The sequence below is a fragment of the Meleagris gallopavo genome, chromosome 13 (genome assembly GCF_905368555.1).
Source record: "Meleagris gallopavo chromosome 13, MGAL_WU_HG_1.1, whole genome shotgun sequence".
Classification (NCBI taxonomy): Eukaryota; Metazoa; Chordata; class Aves; order Galliformes; family Phasianidae; genus Meleagris; species Meleagris gallopavo.
This window is the reverse complement of record NC_139416.1, coordinates 1,822,922-1,846,520: the sequence shown is the minus strand read 5'-3', so window position 1 is coordinate 1,846,520 and position 23,599 is coordinate 1,822,922. Positions and strand designations below refer to the sequence as shown.

At 45.5% G+C, this 23,599-nt stretch overlaps 1 protein-coding gene across 3 annotated transcripts; it reads left to right on the top strand.

Moving 5' to 3' along the window:
- Positions 1 to 367: 367 nt before the first annotated feature.
- On the top strand, positions 368 to 21,952 carry NUTF2 (nuclear transport factor 2). 3 transcript variants are annotated; one of them, XM_085234659.1, is made up of 5 exons: positions 368 to 511; positions 9,162 to 9,286; positions 10,392 to 10,463; positions 14,016 to 14,114; positions 21,426 to 21,952. In XM_085234659.1, exons 2-5 carry the CDS (start codon positions 9,188 to 9,190, stop codon positions 21,537 to 21,539), a joined length of 384 nt encoding a protein of 127 aa, XP_085090785.1. In that variant the 5' UTR covers positions 368 to 511; positions 9,162 to 9,187; the 3' UTR covers positions 21,540 to 21,952. The 3 variants fall into 3 exon arrangements, with proteins under 3 accessions (XP_085090785.1, XP_085090786.1, XP_010716162.1); XM_085234660.1 differs by lacking the exon at positions 368 to 511 and adding an exon at positions 521 to 598; XM_010717860.4 differs by lacking the exon at positions 368 to 511 and adding an exon at positions 719 to 877.
- The last annotated feature ends 1,647 nt before the right edge of the window (positions 21,953 to 23,599 follow it).

Here is a 23,599-nt window from a genome sequence, read left to right as displayed (position 1 = left end):
GCAGCTCCTCTCAGGAATGCTGAGGTGAATTTTGGGACAAGCAGCCGTTTCCTCACACAGGGAACGTCCCCGGGACCCCTCTGTAGGGAAATCCTGTCAGGTCTACAAGCCTTAGGCAGCCACGGCCCAAACCCGCGCTATTTGTCCCGGTCTGGTTACAGAGCCCAGCCAACGGACTGCGAGGCACGCCTCGAGGCGGGGGATGGGAACGAGCCCCTCGGCGCTCCACCGCAATCCCACAGTGCTCCGGGGCACGGCCCGCGGGCGCAGCGCTGCGCGCTCTCCTTCCCCTCATTCAAATGAGCCACCGCGGGCGGCGCCGCGGGGCACGTCGGGATTTGTAGTCCTGCACGCCCCACTCAACGCGGGGCGCCGCCTCCTGCCGGACTCGTTTTCCCGGCGTGCATCGGGACGGGGCCGAGCCGTGTGGGGCGGGGCGGGGAACGCGGGCGAGAAAGGCTGAGGGGGTTCGCGCCGCGCACGGGGCCGCCGCCATAGTGGGAGCTGCGGGGTGAGTGCGGGGGGCGGGGCGGCTCAGCGGGGCCCGGCTGTCGGCACACGGCACCGCTCGGCGGCTCCGCGCTGCGGGGCGTTGCCGGTAGGCGCCTGGCCGGGCCCGGCCCTGACCTTCCCCGTCTTTGAGGCGGGGGGCGGCGGCCGGGGGTTGGGGGAGCGGAGCGGAGCGGCGGGCCGGGCGAGGCCCCGCGGGCGGAGGGGCGGCGCCGCCGTTTGGGTGTCGGGAGGCGGCTTGTGAGGGGGATGCGGGGCTGCGGTGGCCGCCGGGCTGTGCTGAAATGAGATAACCGGAGGATTCGAGTTGACCGGATTCGGGCTGAAGTTCCCGCCCGAGGCTTTAGGGCTGTGGAACAAAGGACAGGTGGGTGCTGGCTGTAGGGCTGGGGGCTTCGGGCTGCTCGCCTTCCCACAGCACACGCCGACCCCGGTCTCCTTCTGGGAGCGACTTCAGGCTGTAGCAGCGATGGGGATAGAAGAGGCGCTGGCAGGTCAGAAGTGCAGAAGTTACGGTGTCAGCGACGAAACACATCACCTCATTTAGGATTTAGGTTAGTCGTGAGGAGGAAATCCTTCCCTCAGAGGGCGGTGAGGCGCCGGTGCTGCTGCCCAGAGCTGTGGGTGCCCCATCGTGGAGGTGCACCGGGACGTGGATGGGCTCTGGGCAGCCCTCTCCACAGCAGGAGATTAAAACTAGATAATCTTTAAGGTCCTTTCCAACCTAAGCCATTCTGCAGAAATACAGTGATACTGTGGCCTGCTTTGGGGCTGCTCAGCTCTTTTCCACCCTAGTTTCTGTTTGTTTCACGTGCCTCCCTAAAAGACTGCAAATTGTTCAGCGGGTAGCTTGAAATATATTTGCTTTACCATTCATTTTTCCTTCCGTTCTGAAAATTCCAGCAGCTTTCAGCAGTTCTCTCTGGTGGGGTTTCTGTTGTCCCTGCTGTTGATAGTAGGATCATGTCATTAGTAGTGGTGTGTGATATGTTCTGTGTAAGGATTGCAGCCTACACCAACAGCTCATAACTAAGAGGCGATTTCTCCTGGTTGCTTTTAAACTCCCTGTTGGGGTGTCACAGGTGGCTTTGATATCTGTATTTGTGCACGAGTGCACCTTTGCATACCCTGTTCTCTGGAAGTAGGGACTGCAAGGAGACCTCATTGCAGCCTTTCAGCTTTCAAAAAGGGGATTATAAAAAGGGGAATCAACTTTTTACTTGGGTAGGTAGTGATAGGATAAGGGGAAATGGTTTGAAGCTCAAGGAGGGAAGATTTAGGCTGGATGTCAGGGGGAAGTTCTGTACTATGAGAGTGGTGAGGTGCTGGAACAGCTGCCTGGAGAGGCTGTGGATCCCCGTCCATCCCTGGAGGTGTTCAAGGCCAGGTTGGATGGGGCCCTGGGCAGCCTGGGCTGCTATGAAATGGGGAGGTTGGTGGCCCTGCATGTGGCAGGGGGTTGGAGCTTCATGATCCTTGAGGTCCCTTCCGACCCAAGCCATTCTATGGTTCTATGATACTGTGTGCTTGCAGGAAGCAAACGAGGAGAGAAAATGCATGGTTGTGGAAGTGTGAGGTAGGTAGGTGCCATGGGAAAAGTTCTATGAGTGTGGGTGTTGTGGTTTTTTTCCTTCTTTTTCCAGGCATATGTTGCAAATCTGGAGCTTAACAAAGATCTGAGACCATTGGTGCAGAGATGAGGTTTAACGAGTCGTGCTTACATGCCTGCAAAGCTTGTTGATCATAAAGCATGCTGCAGAAAATCTTCCATGTTTGAATGGTGTCAGTCAGTAATGAGGGGATGCTGTGACTAAACATATACAGCAGGGTAATATAATGCAGCTTTTATCTCAGTCCTCTTGCATTTAGCACCTCAGTAAGTCCACAGAACTGTTTTTAGGGGCACTTTGTGCTGCCTCCTTCAGGGCTGTTATTTATACAGCCACTTGGACAAACATGCAACTGGAATTGCTCTTGGATGGGCCAAACTGAATTGTGAACAAAGGGATCAAATGGCAGTAATTGGTAGATGATCTTGTGGGGATAAAACTGAATATTACTTTGGGCCTTTCAGCCCACGAATAAACCTGATTAAATTTTGAGTAATTGTAATGTAATATTTTTCTTCTGTAGCTTGAAAAATAGCTTTTGGTTTTCTCTTAGCCTGAAACAGCTGTCGCAATAGTCACAGGGATGGACAGATGGAAACATCTGACAGTTTGCTGTTTCTTGGACATGAAACGTTGTGTTGCTCTGCCTAGAAGGTGAGGAAAGATGTGGAGCAGCTGTGTTGTTTTGCCCTGTGCCACCTGCCTTTCTGAAGGTGGCCATTCTGGAGTTTCTCCTGGGAAACACAGCAAGGATTCAGCCTTGTGCATTTCTCTTCTGTTTTTGGGTTTCATTGAGGGAGCCATGAAATAAACAGCCACGTGTGTAGCAGCGTCGCTTAACAGCAAAACGTTGTTGTCTTACCCAGCTATGTATAAAATAATAATATATGCCCATCTATTTGATAATCATCTAGGGTGACTCGTGGGTTGTCAGACTGCAGACAGGATGAGCATCAAACTGAGCACAGGGAAAGCTTTTGCAGAACTGCCTCCCCCATCCATTTATTTACTAGTGTCCCTCTACTTGCTAACGTCTGTAACCACCAAAATACACTTCGGGTTGGCATAATTCCTGCATTAATTTGTTTTAATGAAGTTGGAGGAGAGAGAAAAAAACAAAACTGAGAAAAGTCAATTATTTTCTGTATATTTCAGGAGGAAACTGTCTGCTCCTTGTCACGCCTTTCTCACTTTCCATTTTCCAGCTGTGCACATACCCAGACTTAATTATTTCCAGGTCTGAAAGCATGTTTAGAATAATTTCTAGCATTCTTACCCTCACATTGAGGTGCATTCTATCTCTGTCCCGAGCTTGCTTTCTCTGGGGGAGCATGAGCAGGGCTCAGCCCTGGCCTTCCACCACCTGCAGGATGGCTTTCCACAGAGATGGGAGGGCTGGGGGAGGTGAGAGGCCTCCAAAACTCGGAAGGGATTCTGCTTAGACCTGGGAGGGGGGCTTTTTCTCTGTGTGTACAGTGGGGCATTGAAACAACTTGAGTGTGGGGGTTGTGTTATCTCTGTTGTCAGAGGCTCTTGGGATCAAAGTGGGCAAAGGCAAAGCGGGCAGCCTGGTCAGGTCTGATCTGATGCTCTGACTGACCCTGTGTGGAGATGGAGCTCCCGAAGTTCCTTCCCACCTGAATTATTCAGGGGTGCCACCATCGTTTGCTTTGCTTCTTCTCTTGGTAGCGTATGCCTTTGCTAAAGGCAGCTGAGCTGCTATCGAGTGATTCTTGGTGTAGGCATTGGGTGATCTGTTGAAAAGTAACTAATCCTCTGACTGTGGTTCCATTGTGTTCTTAGAAAGCACATGCAGGAGGAGCTCCTGCCTTGGTGTTTTAGTAGCAATGGGGAAGAGGATGAAAGAGAAATAGTTGAAAAGTTGTTTACTGCTTTATGTTTTTCTTTGTGCCATTCTAAAGACTGCTCACTGTTTCTCATTCAGAGTGAGCAAAATGCACGTGTGCTAGAAGTGTGTGCAACAGGAGCTGACACAGCTGGCAGTTCTTCATTGTCTCTCTCTGTTAATCAGTAGCAAAGGGTGCAGCAACTGTGTTTGTGTGGATCCTCAGGTAGCCCTGAGCCCATAGCACTGGTTTGAGGGGAGCATTGCTGCTCTTGTTACATGGCTCTTCTGTCTTCCAGAGAGCACCCCGCCAGCTCAGTGTGTTTTTAAGCTTCACTGATCTTAAGAGAGCTTAACTTTGGTGCAGTGGTGTGCAGAGCCAGCTTTAATATTCAGGGGGTGTGGTTTGTTTGTGCTCAGATTTCTCAAGGAAGTAGTGTAGTCATACTCAGAAACTGCAGAATAGATGTTTTGGTTTTTTTTTTCCTTCTGTCATTGTGGTGGGTTATTCTTTTAGGCTTCTCTTTTTTCTTTTCTTCATTTCTGCAGGTCAGAAAGTCTGTACTGAGCTTATTTGCTTGTGTTTGTTGTGTGATTCCTTGCAGCTTCTTGGATGGAGCATCCCTTGCAAAGGGAGGCCAATAGGTAATGCACATAGCTAAAGAATGCTACGTTACTCACTACTGCTCATACTAAGTACTAGTTTGTGTTGACATCAAGAAGAGTAGGGTTCTTTTAGAAGTGCTGGCATGCCCTTCTTGAACTCAGACTTAAATTTGTCTGATAGCAGTCAGCTTGCGTGTGTCCAGGTCAGTAAGCACAGCTGCTGGCTGGAACAATGCTTTGTGGCCTTTCTCTGTCCTGCAGAGATGTGCTGACAGCCCACCTCCTCCCAAGGTTGCCATCGCTCATAGGCTTCAGGGAAAGCAAATTGTTTTCATCTGTCAGTGAATGGCAAAATAAAGAAAGTGGCTTTTCCTTCACTTACATATCTGAGTAGCATTACAAGGTGCTGACAGAATCACCTCCAGGTTGTTCTCACAATTCCTCATTTGTTGAAGGAAGCAATAGGAAGAGTTTTCAACCAGACCCTGTGTTCATCCCAACCTCTCATACCCTGGGTCAGAGCAACACAGAAGGAGGGATGAATGTAGGTATGAATACCCAAGCTGTTAAAAGATCCTCCGTTTCTGTGTTTTTTGGACAGAAAGTCTTTTGCCCGAGGCCACTGTAACCTTAATGTCACTGCAGGTTGTTCAGGGGCCCATGTGAAGTCCCATCTCTTCCTGCCTCCTCTGTCCCATTCCTTACCTTCTTTCCTTCCCCCTTGCTGCTGTTGCCATCTGGTCAAGGTTTATTCAGGCTGTCATCTCTGTGGCAGACCTGTATGGCTGGTGGCACAAGACATCACAGGATGAGGAGGGAGGCTTTGGGTTATTAGGCTGCCTTGGTTGGTTTGGCAAGATTGAGCAGCAACAGAAGCATGGGGCAGTGATGCTGCAGTGGGTGGGGCCGTGCAGGAGTTTTGTTTGTGGTGGCTTTGTTTGCATTGAGGAAAGGCTACCAAGGTGAACTGGGAAGTCTTGCAGGGTGTAGATATGAATTCCATCTGTGCTGAGGACCTTTGCTTTGGGGTCAGGGATGTGGCAGTGTTGAGCTGCAGGAGGATGAGGGTGGTGGGGATTCAGCCACTGCTGTGTTGGTTAAGAGGTGTAGGAAGTGGGGGAGGCACACGGGGGATAGGAGTTTACATTAGGGGATGTCAGCATGTGGTGGGGAAGGAAAACCTGGGTGGATGTCGCCAAGAGATCCCCTGCAGAGCAGCGGCAGAGCGCTGTGCTGTCACAGTGTACCTGGCAGAGGGAGAGTTGCTGGCAGCTGTAACCTCTGTGGACTGCATTGGGTTTCTGCTTGAACACTGACTGCTGGCTGATGTCTGAGCTGGGGATGAGCTCTATAGTATGAGCAGATTCCAAGCAATGTAACAAGTACTGTGAGTCCAAGTGTTAGACTCCACTGAGGCACACTGATAGCTCAGCCTTGCTGCTGAGCTTCTGGAAAGAACCTGTGCTCTAAACGTCACAGCAGGAAACATGAGACACCATGGAGGAAAGGGTGACGCATCAGAAAAGGAAGACAAGTCTTTTGGGGAAGAGTGTATTAAACAGAACCATGTATGAGTGGCACAGGGAAAAAAAGGAGTCAAAATTAACCAGGAGTCATTAATTCCAGCAGGTTTTTTTTTTTTTTTTTTGAGTTCAGCTCTCACTTCTCTAACAAAATCAACACTGTTGGATTTATACAGATTTATTTAGCAGTATTTTACCTAACAGAATACAAATACATTTTTAAGGAGGAGGTAGCAAACTTGCACGCTAATTTTAAAAACCATGATACCACTTTCTAAATTTAAAATTCCAGTCCCTTAATTTCTGACAATCTTACAGTCTTTCTTGGTTTCATGCTTGAACAGAAGGTGTCTGGTGTTTGTGTGAGGCTGAGTGCCTCGAGGAGCTCAGAGTGGCTGGGGCTCAAGGAGCTGCAGAGCTGGTGCACAGCTGCGCCACACAGCTTTGTGTGATGGTGCTGTGAGCTCTTAAGGGGGAATACACGTGGATTAACAGATTTCACTTGGCCAACTTTTACATGCAGAAGAATAAGCTGGTGGCTGCCATTTACTAGTTAGATACTGTTTAATGAGATTCACACTTGAACGTTTAGGGAGGATGTCTGATGCTTATCTATGTTCATGGACTGGAGCTGAAGCTGTGATGGGCCACTGAAACTGAACAGAAGTGATTTTTTCATTTGGGCTGTTTGCTGCACAGCAACCACCAGCCTGCCATCCCAGACTATCACCTGTAGGTACCCTCAGGTCTGGAATGCAAACAGGCTTTAAGAAAACAAATACTGGTACTTCTGGTTTTCCAAACAAGGCATGGGCGTCCTCACCAGCAGAAAGTACAGGGAGAAGTGCACTGAGGACATCGGAAAGCTTCTGCAGAAGCTGAGAGGGAGGCTGGCACACTTGTGTGTGATCCAGGCTCTCTTTTCTCCAGTAAGGACATGTTTTGGAAGACCTGTGAGCTGTGCTGCCCTTCCAGGGTTCATCTTCTGCTTGTAGGAAGCATTGAATCCTTGTGCCTGGCCTTGGTACAAAGGTGAGGAAGTGGGAGCAGAAGTACAGAGGTGTTCTGAGAGACGTGCTCCGTGTCACTTAGTTGGGCTGCAGCGTGCACAGAGAAGACTACGATGGGAGGATAAATCGTCTGGAAGACTTCCTGAAGCTGGAGTGGATAGCTGCTTTCCCCAGGACTTTTGAGATGGGACAGAGAGCTTTGAGGTAGACCTCATCTTCAGCAGCACACTGGGAGGCTTATGGCCAATGTCTCAAATGCTAGGAGGGCAACACAAGGCCCATCTGCCTCTGATGCTGGTAGCTAAGGAGGTCTCTGCTGGTTTGGGTTGTGTTACTCATCCTTTGGGCATGAACGTGTCTCTTCCACCTGTGAAATAACAACAGAACTGCACAGCCAGGGCTCAGCAAGTCAAAACCAATCACATGAAGTTTGCTTAGTTGAGCCAGTGTAGAAGGAGTGGTGTTAGGGGGCACAGGGTGGTAAGAAGGCTTTTTTTAATTGTGAGAGACAAAAATTGTAGCCTGTGCTACGTTAAGAATTCAACAAGGAAGGACAAGATAGTGACACAAAGGCAGTATGCTCGAGCCCATAGCAGTCTTGCCATTCATTCTAGATCCGGATGTTTCTTCTCAAAGGTGTGTGGGTGTGTGCAAGGTCTATCCTGACAAACATAGTGAAAGAGGAGAATCCCATGCTGTGTTTTTGGTTGATTATTGCTTCTTGGGAAAACTGAAGGCCTTGCACAGTGAGCTTATGCAGATTACTTCCCATGGGATTGTTTGGTGCATTCCTAAAACTCTGCATGCTTGTGCAAATTCAGGATTGAGGCAGCCCCCCAACAGTGTTGTGTGGGAGACCTTTGCTACATGTGGGGAGATTCACTGGCAAATCCTGCTTGTGCTGCTCAGGCACAGTCTGGAATTGTTGTATAGCTGTGGAGCTGCTGATAACTCTTCTGAAGTGTGGGACAGAGGGTCTTTGAAAGAAAGGAAGTGACTTTAGGAAGATTTTCTTTCAATACAAAATCCTTCAGTACAAGCTGAGGTTGTCTACTTCGCGGTAAGGGGATCCTGAGTTCAGTGCTGACCTCACTGGCTGCGTGGTTGCTGATGAATTAAGAATATTTCAGAAATGGAATAGGTGAGTTTTGTGTACTGTTCCAGGAAAAAAAAAAAAAGAACATTTCAATGCTTACAGAGAAGGGTATCCATCCCTGGGAGGGCTGAACTTCAAATTAGCTTTCTGACTGCCATGATTGAAAGAAAGAATCAGTCTGAGAATCATGCACAATATGGAGAGATGGCCTTTTCTTCGTGGAGCCTGTAGGAGCAGCACACCCTGTGTAGGTCAGATGTGGAGAGCTGGAAACACAGACTGCTTTAGTTGAAAGGAATGTTCTTTTAGTTAGGAGAAATCTTAATTTTACCACACATCCTGAAATGACTCCAGGTTCAATTATAAATGCTGAGTGAACCTCAGCCTTAGTGATGGGATACTAGAGAAAAGCAGGTCCTAAAGCTAGGCTGTGCTAAGCAGCTAGCTAATGGAAGTGAATGAACTCTGATTGTGTACCATTAATAGGATGCTCTTCATAGAGGGACACGTGTGGGGTAGAATGCCCTGTTCAGGGGCTGAATGGGTAAATAAGTGCTTTAAGCCTTGCAGACAATCACTCGTAACACTTGTGTTGTTAACAGTAAATGAGATCGAGTCAGAATAGCAGCAGCTAGCCAACTTTTTCAGATGGTGACATTTTTGAAATCTATGAATGTGAGGCAGTAACATTTACTCACTTTGGTTCTTGTTCTCTGCTTCGTGAGTTGACTTTCCACTGAAACAGCACTAGAAATCTCTGACTGCTCTCATACAGAATAAAACCATTTGGTGTCCAGGACTTATTTCACAGAAGTGTGGGATGCTGAGGTGTTGTTTGTCCTTTTCCTAAAGAAGAATTTTGGCCAGCTGAGGGAGTCTGTGTCCACTGGTGCTTCAGCCATGTGTTTCTCTTGTTTATGTATTTTGCTCTTTCTGATAATTCCTTGTTTTGTTTTACAGTCACCAGCTGTAGGTGAGGATTCAGAATGGGAGACAAGCCTATCTGGGAGCAGATTGGGTCCAGCTTCGTACAACATTACTACCAGCTTTTTGATGCAGACAGGACTCAGTTAGGAGCAATATATGTAAGTAGTAAAGATACCCTGTCACATCACACGTGGGATAGTGGGTTTTAACCTGACTTGGAATATCAGTCAGTGCAACTGCACTTGCTGAACTTAACAGTTTTTGCCTCTAGAAGATTCAGAGTGCTCTGTGTGATTACTGGTGGTGAGGAATGCTGCTGGGTGGCTGGGCTGTTTCAGCAAGGCACTCAAGTCTGACGAGTCTTCCAGCAGCATGTCCTGTTTTTCTGACCCTTGCTGAATGAGTCATATGAAGATTCACCAAGTTCTGGAGGATTTAAGTTGTAGGAGCACTGTCTGATGCCCCTCCCTACCTCAGCAGTGTCTACCAATACTGATAACATTTGCTCTTTGGATTCTTACGTGTTTGCTAGCTGTTGCCTTGTTTTGACAAAGGAGCTGTGAACAGAGAGCCCATAAAGCAGGGAAAAACAAGTAGCCAATGTTTAATCACAGCTCTAAATTTTTACCTTTCATCAGCATTCAGTGGAGGTACCTATGCAGCAGCAGACTGTGTTGTGCAGCTCACTGATGTAGTGTTTGGTGGAGTTCCATGGATATGAAGCTCTTTGCCTGTTGCTGTTGCACCTGATGTAGTGTGCTCTGCATGCTCTCTCCCTCTTGTACATGGGAAGAGCTTTTAGACTGAAGCATCTCAATCGTTTTGTGCCACACAGGGGTGGTGATCTGTTAGAAAGCCTTTAGAGGCACATTCCACTTTTCTGGGCGTGAATAGGAAATGCAGGTCAGTGCCTTAGTTGAATAAAGTGTGACAGTACAAGATATTTTATCAGGTTTCATTTATTCTCTGTGTGCTTGACTTATGTCCATACTTTTAGACCTTCTCATGAAAGCTAACTTAAATCCAGAGCCAGGAACTTTTTTGCTGGTAGAATCACGATAGTGAAACTTAATCTACTTGATTTTCACCTGACAGTTCTAAACTATTTCAATTGCTCTTTGTGGTTTCTTTCCATCTCCCTTTGAGGTAGTTTACAAATAGCTGAATTCTAAGGATACATGCCAAGTAAGCAAAACCTCTTAATAAGATCTGTGAAGCATTACCTAAGCAGGCTGATGATTTTTGTTTTCCCTTTTCCCTCAGATTGATGCATCATGCCTTACGTGGGAAGGACAGCAGTTCCAGGGCAAAGCAGCTATCGTTGAAAAACTCTCTGTAAGCCTTTAGTCCTTCCTGAATGTTTTGGGGAAACAATGCTGTAGACTGCAAATTAGCTGTCTGTTAAAAATGTGATTTAAGTTCTACAGTGAGGAACCTGGTTACCCTCAGTACAGCATACCTTGACTTTCTGGTATGGGTAGTTACAGTTATGTTTCAGTGCTGTGAAGTCAGTGTTTCTTCTTGCATCAAGTCAGAGGAAAGTATTTTGTAACGTATGCAAACTGAAACTCTCCATCCATGTTTTTAGTTAAACTTGGAGAAGTTTTATCTTTTTGAGATATGCCTCTTCTGTATAAATGAGCGTGCTTGTAAGCTGCTGTGGGACCTGAAACTTTTGCTCTTGCAAGATATGTGGAACATGTGCTTTATAGCTCTGATGTTCTGCTCAGGGCACAGTACCTCAAACAACGTGACAGTTTCAGGCTTTCTGTCTTACACTTTAAGAAGAAAATCTTTTGTTTGTCTACGTGTGTTGTTACACAGCTCTTCCTCCTGTGTTTTGGGATCAGTGCTTTCATCCAAGGTATCTTTAACTGCAGTGTAAAAGTTGAGATTTACTCTTAGATTTGAGTTTTAGGTGCCTGTTTTGCTTTTGAGAAGGCCACACACCTCAGAAATAGTACAGCTTGCAACTCACTTCTAGATGAGGCATGAGGAGATAATCATGTTCTGGAGTTGCTTGTTTACTCAGTGTTCAGCAGCCAATTAGACACCCAACCAGCTAAAATTTGCCTGGCCCTAGCATCTCAGGCTGCTGCCTTGGATCTGGTCCAGTGCAGATCAGCCTCTTTCCCATCAGTGTTGTATCATCTTTTCACCTTACCTTTTTGTGGTGGAAGTTGGACTTCGTGCATTCACGTGCTTGCTGCACAGTCTTGCTTGGTAAACAGAGGCATATTTCTTTTCCCCAAGGAAGTATTTTGATTACATCCATCTGCTTAAAGGAAGGAAGAAATGCAGTAAGATTATTCTGTGCCCTCCCCTGCCGTGGCTTGTTATGGGACTGTGGCATCTTACTCTGACTCTTGCTCTGTAGCTGTCAGCACTGAGCTATGTGGGTTTTGTTTGCTCTTTTAACCTAATTTGTACACCTGCTCTCTTTGTGCTTCTGGACTGTCTGAGTATTGCTGGGTACGTCGCTGGAGTTCTTTTGCACTTCTGTGATCCTGTGTTCTTTAGGCCCTGAGCACAAAGAGGCAGGTTCCTCTTAACAGCAAGATCTCTGCTGTATTATAGCAACACTACAGCACCTTTCAGCCTGCTCTGTCAGGTGGTGCTGATAGAATTGGGCAAAGTCACAAAGACACTGCTTTGCAAGCACTTGTGCGCTTGCACCCTTGTTAAAGAGTGGGAGCTGATACACATGCCTTCTGTCTTAACTGGTGCTGGATGAAAGAATCATCTTAGAGTGCCTATTTGCTTTGAGCATTTGGGGTAATGCCATAGTTCCAGGAGCTTCATGGAGCAGGGAAGAAGCTGGAGTGGGTAGCTCTAATGATGGAACATTTGCAGACCAGCTTTAGTGTTTGGTGAGGTCTCTTCATGTCTCTTGAAGAATCCTGCTGCAGTTTGGTTTTCCTACATTAACCAAGCCTATCCAAAAGCTCTACCAGTAAGGCCTTGGATTTAGCTTATTGCATGTAGTAGGCTTCTCAGGCTGGGCATCTCGTAAAGTAGGAGTAGTGCTTGCATTTGTGGTAGGAAATAGTCTCTGCACTGTGAGGTCTATCAGAGGAAGTCAAGGATGGATCCTGTGTGGCAGGTAGCTTGCTTCTCATACTTCCTGCTTAGTCTGCAACCAGGGCTGAGTTTAAGCTACCCAAAAAACTTTATTCTTGCAGAATTTCTCATGACATAAAAGGAGAATTCTGCAGTTCTAATAATGAAAGGTCCAGAATCTTTCTCAGAGGACTCTAAAAGCTTTGCGTATGGCTTTTCACTCATCAGCCACTTTATCTGTACTCTGCATGTAAAGAAATGCTGCTCTCTGGTACAGGTGGGTATCCGTGTGCAACCATCTTTTGAGGTAGTCTTCCTTAATCTTAAATATTGGTGATCCTGGCTGACCTTACTCAGTCCAGTCACTGTATTCAAGGAGGAATAGCTTGTTTGGCTGCCAACCATTAGGGCCCTTTTTCTCTGACAGGGTCAGTCAGCCGTCTTTAAACAGGCACCATTGTGCCCAACAGGACTGTTGCAGTACCTGCTTAACACATAGCTGTTGTGCTGAGGTCAGGCTGAGTTTTGTAACGCTCTCATTTGTTGAAGGATGGGTGTGATGATGTCCCAGCCTATGCTTGTGCAGGCTGGGCATGCACATCACACATTCAAGTTCAGGATGGTGACCTTGGAAAACGTTCTGCAAACCAGCAGACTCATTTTTCCAATTCATGGTAGTTTGGCATTATTAACCCAGCCAAGAGGAAATACTGGAGGCTTTATTCAAGGCTTTTCTTGAATAGTGTATCTCTGCAATTGGAGGGCTGCTCTGTACGCTTACTTTGTTCCCTTCAATCCTGATCCTTCCACAGTTGTGTTCTTTCTTAGCCAAGAGTTTAGTTTCCTGGTATGCTTCCTGAAACCTTATACTTGTAGAGCCAAGTTGGTAGTTGATGTTATTGCTAGTAGCGCTCCTGTCTTCTCTTCTTATGTCTGCCTTCTAGGAAGTCTTTCAAGCTCTTTCCGCTCAAGGGTAATGCAGAACTTGTCAAAGGGCACCTTTGGGTCTGTCTTAAGCCTCTTAAAAATCAGAAGGATTGAGTGAAGTCAGTACATCCTACTTGTTCAAGTGACTGCATCTGCTTTCCTGTGTTGAGTTTAGATATCAGCCACATTCTTGCCTAGAGCTTCATCAGAACTCTTAGAAACTCAAACTGTTTGCAAGTTTGCTACTTGGAGTCATCAGTGGTTAGCGTGTGAATGTGGTCTAAACTGAAAAAAAGGGATCACTCCTCTCTGTCTGGTGTATGTATCTTGCACTTCTAACTCCAGCTTTTTTTCTTCTCAGTATATGTGCTTTTGCTGTCCTGCCTCGCTCATGGCAAAGATGTTGCCAGTTGCTGTTCTGATTCTCTTCAGTTGCTAACATCAAGTAAAAAAAAAATCAAACAGAAAAGGTAGAGATGAGAAATTTAGGTCTTGAATGCAAGTTCTTGGTCAATCTCTGTTCCTATTAATAGCCACTTTAAGGAAGAAGCATATTTGGATTTGTATGGTAAGCCCTGTGTGTTAGATCATATGCTCTTTTATTATTATGCAGAGCAGAGTTTCTGCTTTCCTCATGTGAACTTCCAGCTTTCAGATGAGTAAAGCTCTTGAGGCCATGCAATTAGACAAGGAAAAAATACTAATTAATGACTATAGTGACATACCTACTTTTAAAGCACCATGACACGAAGTAACTGTTATGATCCACCCAGCTGAGTAGTGTTGAGTTGCAAAAGCTCTCTATCCAGTACTGCTAAAATCTAATACTTCATACTGTTGGATTTGTGTTTTGTGAGTTCAGTAATGCAATGACTGTTTGTTTTTCACTTTTCATTACAGAGCCTTCCTTTCCAAAAAATACAACACAGCATCACAGCACAAGACCACCAACCTACACCTGACAGCTGTATACTCAGTATGGTAGTGGGACAGCTTAAGGTAAACTCTTTCCATTAAGCAGTAACAAATGCTTATATCTTGGGTTTTTGCAGGATACTAAATCATCCAAGTTCTGAAAACAAAATACCAATACCAATGGGGAAGGAATTCTGGTAAGGTTGCACTGGGATCTCATTCTTCTGCTGTTCAAATTTATCAAGAAAGTACTTCAGATAGCTTGCACTAGGTAAAATCACCTGTAATTTGGCAGTCATTGGCTCACATGCAGCAAGATGCTGTGGTTCTACTACATTATGTACACAGGTATCATAGGGGCTCAAGAAGCATCAATATTTTCCTTATTCTGCTGTAAGATTTTAGTGTCAGTTGCACTCAGAAGCATCACTACGCTGTTCCTGGACAACAAAAGCAGCTCTAATAGAATATTTATTATATTTACATTGAGCTGTGGTAGTATACATCTTTTGTTATTTGACAACTATTCAGTAAGACTACACTTTTTTGCTCTCTTAAAGTACAAATCCATAATCCTGGTGTTAACCTTGGTAGGCAGAAGCAGTGGGAATATTCCCTCCGAGTTCACACACTTCTTGCTTGAAGAATTTCTTGTGAAGAAAAGCCAGAATAGTTTCCAGGCTATACTATGGTTACACTGCTGTTTAAGTTGCAGTACTGAACTGCATGAGCTTGCTCAATCTCATCTTCTTTTGAAGAAATGTCTGCAGCCCTGGTATGTAATGATGCAAGTTAATGATACTACTTAATGAAAGGAGTTGTCTTAGAATCTGCAAAAATACCATGTATTTAAGAACTTGCACTCAGTGGGCAATGTTTTATTTTAAAAGTGGGAAATCACCATAGTTATAATTATCAGAACAAGATTTGTTGGAGTTTGGTCCAGCCAAGCTGTCAAGACAGGACTCCAAAGCCATGCAACCATGCAGCCTTTAGAGTTGCTTTGGGCCCTGTTTCTCTTACAATAGCTATTTAGGCTTCCTTGTCCTATTAACTTTAAATGGCACTTCTGTTAACCTTCAGACTTCAACAGAGTGTACTGTTAAGCAAACCTAGGACTGAAAGCTTAAATCTGTTTGCCTAGCAAACATTTTTTTTGAACATCCACTTATAAGCCTAACACAGATGGCTTTGGCTCTCCTTAAAGGTGCTCTTGCATCCTAGCTGCGAATTGGATTCCAGCTTTCTTGGTGCTCCCTTTTGCTTGCCTATACTTGATTGAGGAAAGAACCACATGTGCTCCCAGAAAGCACTGCATTGCAGGGCAGGTGTGAGGTCAGACATGCTGATCTCATCTGATGTCTGATGCCTGGGTGTGCACGAAACTCAGTGATGTAACCGAGACTCCTTTTAAGTCAATGTCTTGGGCCACTCACAGCTGCCTCTGGTTCTGCACAGTCATGTTTTTAAGCTTACTGCGTAATCACCAAGTGGATCAGAGCTGATATGAAAATGTGTGGTTTAATGCTCAGAGATGCTGTTCCTCATTGAGAAAGTGTTCAGAAAGACCACTGTGATACTCACTACAGATGGGCAAATACTCAGCAAGTCTCTAACGTGATGTATATAGCAACCACTCTTGTCAGTACACGAAGCTGTTTGTCATACTTAGCAAATGCTTTTTCTTGTGCATGCATGCTAGCAATCACTTTAGTACACCTTGGTGCTGTTGTAGATAAGGTGACTGAACAGCAGGGCTCGGTAAGTAACTTAGTAGAGCTGGTGAGGAACTCAACCCATCTCTAGTTTGTATTGAACAGGAAATGCTGTAGCACAAAAACACAGAGCTGCATGCTTACCTTTATTGAAGAGTTACCTTAATGGTGTGGCTGTTCTGCACAAGAGCAAAGACATTAAGGACCATTAGTACCTAGATTTGAAGGAAAAAAAACATCTCTTCACTTTTCCTGTTCACAACTCAACCAAATTCTTGAAAGCTCAGTACAACTGATGCGTATGGTTTTGAATTCTCTTTGCAAAACCTGCGTTGTTTTATGTAGTGAAGGATCTTGCAGGAAAGTAACTAGGCTGAAGGACCTGCAGCATGCTTTTTCTGAGTGGTCACTCTTGGTGTGATGCTTCAGTGGGTTTTCAGAGGCCCCGGCAGATTGAATGGCTAATCTGAAAAGTTCAGTGAAGACTCACTGCAAGGGAGCTGGACGCACCTTGGCATTTCTTCATAAGCCACTGTATTTTCATCTTGTTTGGTTTTAGGGAGAAAAGCTTCAAAATGCATGAAAAGTAAAACCTTATTCTTCCTTCATACATTGTGGAGTGAGCTGTTATCAAATTGTTATAAAGCCTTGGCTCTCTTAGCTGTGCAAGAATGGTTCTGAAGAATTAATCGGGCCAAAGTCTACTGTTGTCAAACTCTACTTCCTTTACCACAGCACTATGCCTTGGAAAAACATGCATTATTATGCTTTAAATCTTTTGGCCTTTCACTTTGGAGTGGGATTTAACTGTCGTCAGTTGTAACCACAACTGCCCTGTGTCTTGAGTCTGCCTCTGTGCTGCTCCGGTCTGCAGCCTTGTGTGCTCATATCAGTATGACCTGTAAACATAGAATATCTTTTGGAGCAATCTGAACTTAAGGGGATTGGACACAACAGCTTCTAGAAGAAGGCATTAGAGTGTAACAGAGCGCATCTGAGTGAGGTGAATGATGCCTCTAGTGAGGGGCAGGCTCCCTGGCAGAAAAAACACAGAGCTTTTATCAAAAAGCATATTATCAAGTGAATGTGCAAGATTCTCTGTAATTGATGTTGAGATGGGCAATAATGCTTTCAAACCTGTGGATGGATAATAAATGTGCCTCCACCTACTTCAGTTCTGCTCTCACAGCTTTTTATTGCTGTTCATTATGCGTGCTTGCTTGCTTTAACTATTACGATTGAGCATCAGTTTAAGCCTTCAGGAGTAAGTTTCTTTTGTTGTGATGCTCCAGCATGTTACCCAGTATTTCCAGTGTGCTTCACCCAGTAATATATTTCTCCTGTCATGCTTAGGCAGATGATGACCAGGTTCTAGGCTTCCAACAAACGTTTTTGTTGAAAAATATTCAAGGTGCCTGGGTGTGCACCAATGAAGTCTTCAGGCTAGCCCTCCACAACGTGTAACTTCTGCCTTACCTCTGCTCCCTGCAGTCCTCACTGTCCTGGTTGAGTAAGGAGTGCCTTCTTCTGGCTCTTCTGTCAGCTGAGCTCGTGGTGGCTGAGAAGCATGGCTGTGGCTTGCACATTCTCAGAGCAGTGTGGAAAATCTGCAGCTCTGAGTGTGAATTTTGAAGTGTTATGGGATTAATGTGAATAACTACTATGCAGTGTCCCTTTTTCTCGAAAGGGAAAGGAAATCGGTAACCCAAATCACTGGATGGTTTTGCAGTGCATGTTGGCTATTTGAAAGCATTGCTTAAAGCCTGTTAAATGAGGCCTAACATCTGGAAAAAAACTGTTCTCTAGTTACTAGCCTCTCCTTTGAGACAGAGATAGCTGCAAGTATGCACTTCAATTAACACTTTCTGTGGGGAGCTGATGAAAAGAGACTAAAATTCTTTCTTTCCAGACAAGAGGAGAATTTTATTTTATTTTATTTTATTTTTGGACTAGTGAAAATATTCTTTGGCAGCTACACTTGGATTACAAGGTAGTGTAGCATCTAACACCTGTGATGTGACTCAGGTTTTCCTACAGTTGCAAGCCTCGAGATCAGCAGGGATGTAGGAAGAACTGGAAGAGGTCAAAAAGCTGCCAAGATCACCAGTGTTTGAGAGTTTGAGCCTGGAGAGGAGGTGACTGAGGGCTGTGTACCTGCAGTGTAGACGTAAGGTAGTGTGGTACTTCTGCTAATGACTGGGAGTTCAGTATCTCCACTGACCTGAAGCAAACTCTTGGTGGTGCCAGGCAATGTAACAAAGGATAGTGGTTGCAAACCACAGCTTGAGAGGTTCAGACTCAATACAAGGGACGACTTGGCAGAAGGGTTGGAACCCTGAGAGATATTGCCTGGACACATTGTGAAATGTTTCATGCATGGAGGGCTCTGCTGGACAAAGCTGTGTCTGGTGCAGTGCTGCTGGTAGTCCTGCTGCAGATCTGAGGCTGGACTGGAAATCAGAGGATCCTTCCAGTCTGATTCTCTGACCTGCTCAAAGATGTCATGAAAGTGTTGAAACTATAGGGAATAAAATAGGAAAAACATACTTAAAGTGTGTGCTCGCATCTGAAATGCAAATTTTGAGTTGGACACAGCTAAATTTGGAGAGGAAAGTAAGGATAAAATGTTTCAGTGAGGTTATTTGAGCTGTGATTCAGATCTCACATAAATTGGGCTTGGATTAGTGTGTGCCTTGTGGAGCATCTCAAGAATCTTGGCTGTGGGTCTCGGCTATTTGTTAACAGCACGTATTCAGAATCTTGAGACCAGACTGACTATAAATCACTTCATTTGATGTAGATGTAGTTGAAGGTTTTCCTTGTTCTTAGAGAATATTGCTCCCCTATTCTATGAAGACATAACATTAAATGAATAAAGAAAACAACAGTATGTGACCTTATTGTAGCAACATGCAGAAGAGCAACTGTGTAGAACTCTTTTTTCACATGTCCAGTCCTGAATTACATAGGGCAAGAAGAACTTCCCCTCAAGCCAAGTGCTACCAGCTGGGGTGTAGCTGTGCTTACCACATGTGGAGAAAACCTGCTCTACACCAGGCTGTTAGTGATCTGTTTTTGTAGAGGTATACTCATCTCAGTAATGAGTAAGCTCAAATTTGGTGAGAACTACGTCAGCATCTTCTGGTAGGTGCCTTGGTGACTTCAGAGGAGACCAGAGGGCAACTGTGAGTATGCAAAATGCTTACTAATAGCTGTAATTAATATTTAGTCAAGCTGGTAAGATTCTGCCTGGTGGTTTAAACGAAGCCATTAGAGGGGAGCTGAAATGAACCTGAAGTCAATTCTGGCTTAGACCAAAAAGACTACATTAATAAGGTGCTATCAAATACAAGGTTGTATTTCAAACTTTGAAGTACTCCACTTTCTTAAAGATCCCAGTGTGTGCAGTATAAAATGAATATCAAGGAGTAGCAAGACCTTACTGGGATTTAAGCATTATGTCTGGTACCTGGGAAAAGCTAGAGATGACATTTCACTCCCAGACTTCAGCACACAGGGCGCCTCCTCTGGATGGACATGCAAGCATCTTTCTAGATAGACATAATGATGGTAATTCCCCTGAAATAATTGCTGTGACTGCTGTCATATGTGCTAATGAACAAGATGGACAGCCAGTCTAATTCAGCACAATTGCAGTGTTTGCATTGTGTTAATTACTGTGGAGCCTCTGCCCAGTGTGAAAGAAGGCTTGTATCAGCACGACACAAAGCTGCTCAGTTCATCATGCTGTTGAACTGTGACTTTATTAGCGCTTGTCTTGATGATTTTTTTTTCAGTATTTCAGCTTGGACTCACTGATACTTCTGCTGCCTGTAGGACACCAGATTGCTCACTCACTTTGTCCTCTGTGATTTTTTTGATAGTCTTCCTCATTCTCCCACTTGATCATGTTTTGTGTGTTTTTTTTTTTTTTTTTTTTTCAAGCTAGAGTCAATCTCAGTTTACTTTCTTCAGTAGCAAGCTTGGTAGCTGGATCATCTCTTACCCTTCTCTTGCCTTTCCTTATTCTACCTTTTCTACTTTTCTCTTTTTTTTTAATGTAAGAAATGCATGCAGGATTTGGTATGTGGGTGCTCTGTGCATTTGTGTTTGCATAATTGTGGGCTTTGGTCTCTGTTCCTTTCCTAATAACTGCTGACGCTTTCGTCGTGATAGCTGTTGAGCTCTGAGCTGCTGTTTCCAAGAAGTTACTCACAGAATCATAGCATATTCTGAGTTGGAAGAGACACTGAAGGATCAAATATGACTCCTGGCTCAACATAGGACCACCCGAAAACCAATTTCAGTATCACTTTCCTGAGGGACAGCAGCTAATCTAGCACCCTTTTTGGTGTTCTTCCGTGGATGTACTTGAAAATACATCCTACATGGATATATTTCTTGACACTGCATATCACATACCATTTTTTTTGCTAGTTGTTGCTATGAAATCCCTGCCGTTGGTTTTAGATTTGAATTTTCTTGCTGTGCTTCAGTCACACACTCCTATCCTATCCACACTGATCCTGTGAGTGCTGTGGCAGGCTTCCTGCTCTGTGATGTGGTTGCTGTTCTTAGCAAGCTGCTCCTCAAAGTTGTCTTTATTCCTCAGTCAGTTTTTCATCTACATATGTTTTATATTTTTAAAAAGATGTTTATAGATACCAGTTCTCTTTCTTCAATCTTTTCATTTGCTTTTCTTGCTAGACAGCTAGACCACTGAGAGTAAACATTCAGCATTTTGACAGTTTCGTGTTCTTCTGGCTGCTGTTTTTTCAATACTTCCTTTTTATGCTTTTTTCCCCTTCTCATTCTGAAAGCTTAAAATCCTCCAAAAAGGCTAACTTGAATGCAGTATGGTCAGTGTAGGGGGATTTTTTTGTTACTAGATCCTATGGATTGTTCAGACTAAATCCTGTAGTGATTTCCACTTTGTATTGAGGCTGTATAATGTCTCTGATGAGACTGGTAAGCATTTGATTGGAGAACTAGCCTCCCCGCAGTCCTATTCAATTCAGTTCTATTGATATTCCTACTTCTGTAGTCCCTCATTCCTGTAAGCACAGAGCTGAATTGGCAAAGACAGAAGATAAGGCACCGCTGGAAAGATTCTCTGTGCTTTTCAACACCTCCTTGCAGCTACAGCTACCATTTCAGAGTTGGTCCTGGAAATGGCAGCAGGAAGCATTGTATTGCTGGCCAGCTGTACCTGCTCTGGGAAACATTTCAAAAGCTGAGATTGTTACAGAGAGAATTCAGGCAGCACTGTTGCTGTTGGCTTCTAGAGAAAATCTCTTCTGAGGTCCAATCCAAACTACAGCAGTTATAACCTATTTTGAAAATGTGTCATCTTACACTTGGTTCCTTGGGCGAGGCCCAAAGAAGGTCTGTGGTTCCACACGGTGAGGCAGGCGGTGTTGTGAGGTTTCTGGAATGAGGTGTGTGTAATTATTCCAGAAAACTCTAACAAAGCATCACGGGATTTCTGTCCTTGGGCCCTAGGTTTGTGTTTGCAAGCAACTTGGAAAGAGACCCCTGGTTGTGTGAGTGTCTCGAGGTATTAGTTATCTTACAGCATGCAGTCTCACTGTTAGCATTAGCTTTTTAAGTTTTCTTACTGTGTGTTGGAATACATTTCTCAAGACAGAGCTTTTTGAACATTTTTCCTTTCTTTCCACAGGCTGATGAAGATCCTATCATGGGATTCCACCAGATATTTCTATTAAAGAACATCAACGATGCCTGGGTTTGCACCAATGACATGTTCAGGCTAGCATTGCACAACTTTGGCTGAGCTGGCGACCCCGAGGCACCTGTTCTTTTTTTCTTCTTCTCTCCTCTTACTGATATTATTCACACTCACAGAACATTCCAAATATCATACACAAACCTGCAGCACTGCAGAGCGTGAGCAAGCAAGAGCTGTGACCTGCCCTTCTGCTGAGTTTACATTGTCACTAGATGAGTTCCTTGTGCATGATGTTTGGAAGTTAGTTAGCTGCATTTGACAAGAGAAATTTGTGTTGTACCAGCATGCCTCGGAAAGAATTTAAAATGCAAAAGGTTGTTGTTTATGTACTGACAAGATGCTCTATAACCCAAAGAATTGAAAGAACAGCAGCCTGTACAGCCCAGATACCGATTTGTTCAGATGTTTCAATGCTACATTACACAATAAAAACATAAGATTTTTCTTAACAGTCTAAATAGCTTTAATGAGTTGGATATGAGTTTGGTTTGGGTACCGCTTGCCTGCCTGGTAGGGAAATGTTTGTGAACCTAGAACTCAAACTGAAAGTGCTTGATGGTTTTCCCAGCAAAGCCTAGTAAAGCAGCATCTTCCTTCTCTTAGAAAGGAAGCAGCTCTTAGAAGCTTCCAGCTCAGCTTTTAACATTGCTTGATAAGTTAGATCTCAGCCATTTTATTTTCCAATGCAAAACCCTGAAATAATTCACAAGGCTGACAATTGTGTAGCCTGCAGTTAATCTTCGTGCTGCTTCTTGTGTTAACTCTCAAAGCTAAAGAAGCTGGCTGTGTTTTCTTCATATGGGATGATACCCACCTCCAGCTCGGAGGTTCCTGGAAAGAAGGGCTGCCATTCAGAGGGACAGGCTTGAAAAGTGAGCCTGGGTGAACCTAATGAGGTTCAACACGGCAAAGTGCGAGGTTTTGCACTTGGGCCGGAGGAATCCCAGGCATCTATGCAGACTGGAAGACTGGAAGGAGCGGTCATTGAGAGCAGCCCTGTGGAGAAGGACCTGGGGAACCTGGTGAATGAAAAGCTGACCACGAGCCAGCAGTGTGCTCTTGCAGCTCAGAAAACAAATGGGATCCTGGGCTCCATCAGCAGAGGGGTGGCCAGCAGGGACAGGGAGGTGATCGTCCCTCTCTGCTCTTGTGAGGCCCCACCTGCAGTGCTGTGTCCAGGTCTGGAGCCCCAGTACAAGAAAGACAGGGAGCTGTTGGAGAGGGTCCAGAGAAGGGCCACAAAGATGATCAAGGGGCTGCAGCACCTCCCTACGAAGACAGGCTGAGGGAGCTGGGCTTGTTCAGCCTGGAGAAGAGAAGGCTGCGGGGTGACCTCATTGCAGCCTTCAGTACCTAAAGGGAGCCTACAGACAGGAGGGGAATCAACTCTTGGAAAGGGCAGATAACAGCAGGACGAGGGGAAATGGTTTGAAATTGAGGGAGGGAAGCTTGAGGTTGGATGTCAGGGGAAGTTCTGTACTGTGAGAGTGGTGAGGTGCTGGAACAGCTGCCCAGAGAGGCTGTGGATGCCCCGTCCATCCCTGGAGGTGTTCAAGGCCAGGTTGGATGGGGCCCTGGGCAGCCTGGGCTGCTATGAAATGTGGAGGTTGGTGGCCCTGCGTGTGGTGGGGGGTTGGAGCTTCGTGACCCTTGAGGTCCCTTCCAACCCGGGCCATTCTGTGACTCAGGTCCATCCCATAGCGCCCTTCAGTTTGTATGCGGCTGGCTGACAGTATTGCGTGTGGTTGGCTGTCGTCTCTGTCCCCCTGGAGGTGGCGGCGTTTCCCTACTGGAGGAACTGAATAAATTGATCCTTCCTGCATCCGAGTTGGCACGTGAGCAGAATCACAGCTCCTTTACGTGCAAACCTCAAGAAACCATCCGACCAACATTTCCGAGGGCTTCATTAAGGGCTGGAAAACACCTCTCAGATCCCCACCCCCACCGTGCCCACTGCCCACGTCCCTCAGTGCCGCATCCCCACGGCGCTGGGACACCTCCATGGCTGGGGACTCTCCACCTCCATGGCCAGTTGTGCCACTGCCTCATCGCTTGTGGGAGAAGCAATCGCTCCTAACGCCCACCCTGAGCTCGGCGTGAGGCTG

What these genes read in the sequence shown, in the direction of transcription:
- NUTF2 (XM_085234659.1), top strand. Translation starts at nt 9,188, where the DNA reads ATGGGAGACAAGCCTATCTGGGAGCAGATTGGGTCCAGCTTCGTACAA. An exon ending in CTCAGTTAGGAGCAATATAT is followed by an intron (nt 9,287 to 10,391) that starts GTAAGTAGTAAA and finishes CTTTTCCCTCAG; the next exon opens with ATTGATGCATCATGCCTTAC. An exon ending in TGGTAGTGGGACAGCTTAAG is followed by an intron (nt 14,115 to 21,425) that starts GTAAACTCTTTC and finishes TTCTTTCCACAG; the next exon opens with GCTGATGAAGATCCTATCAT.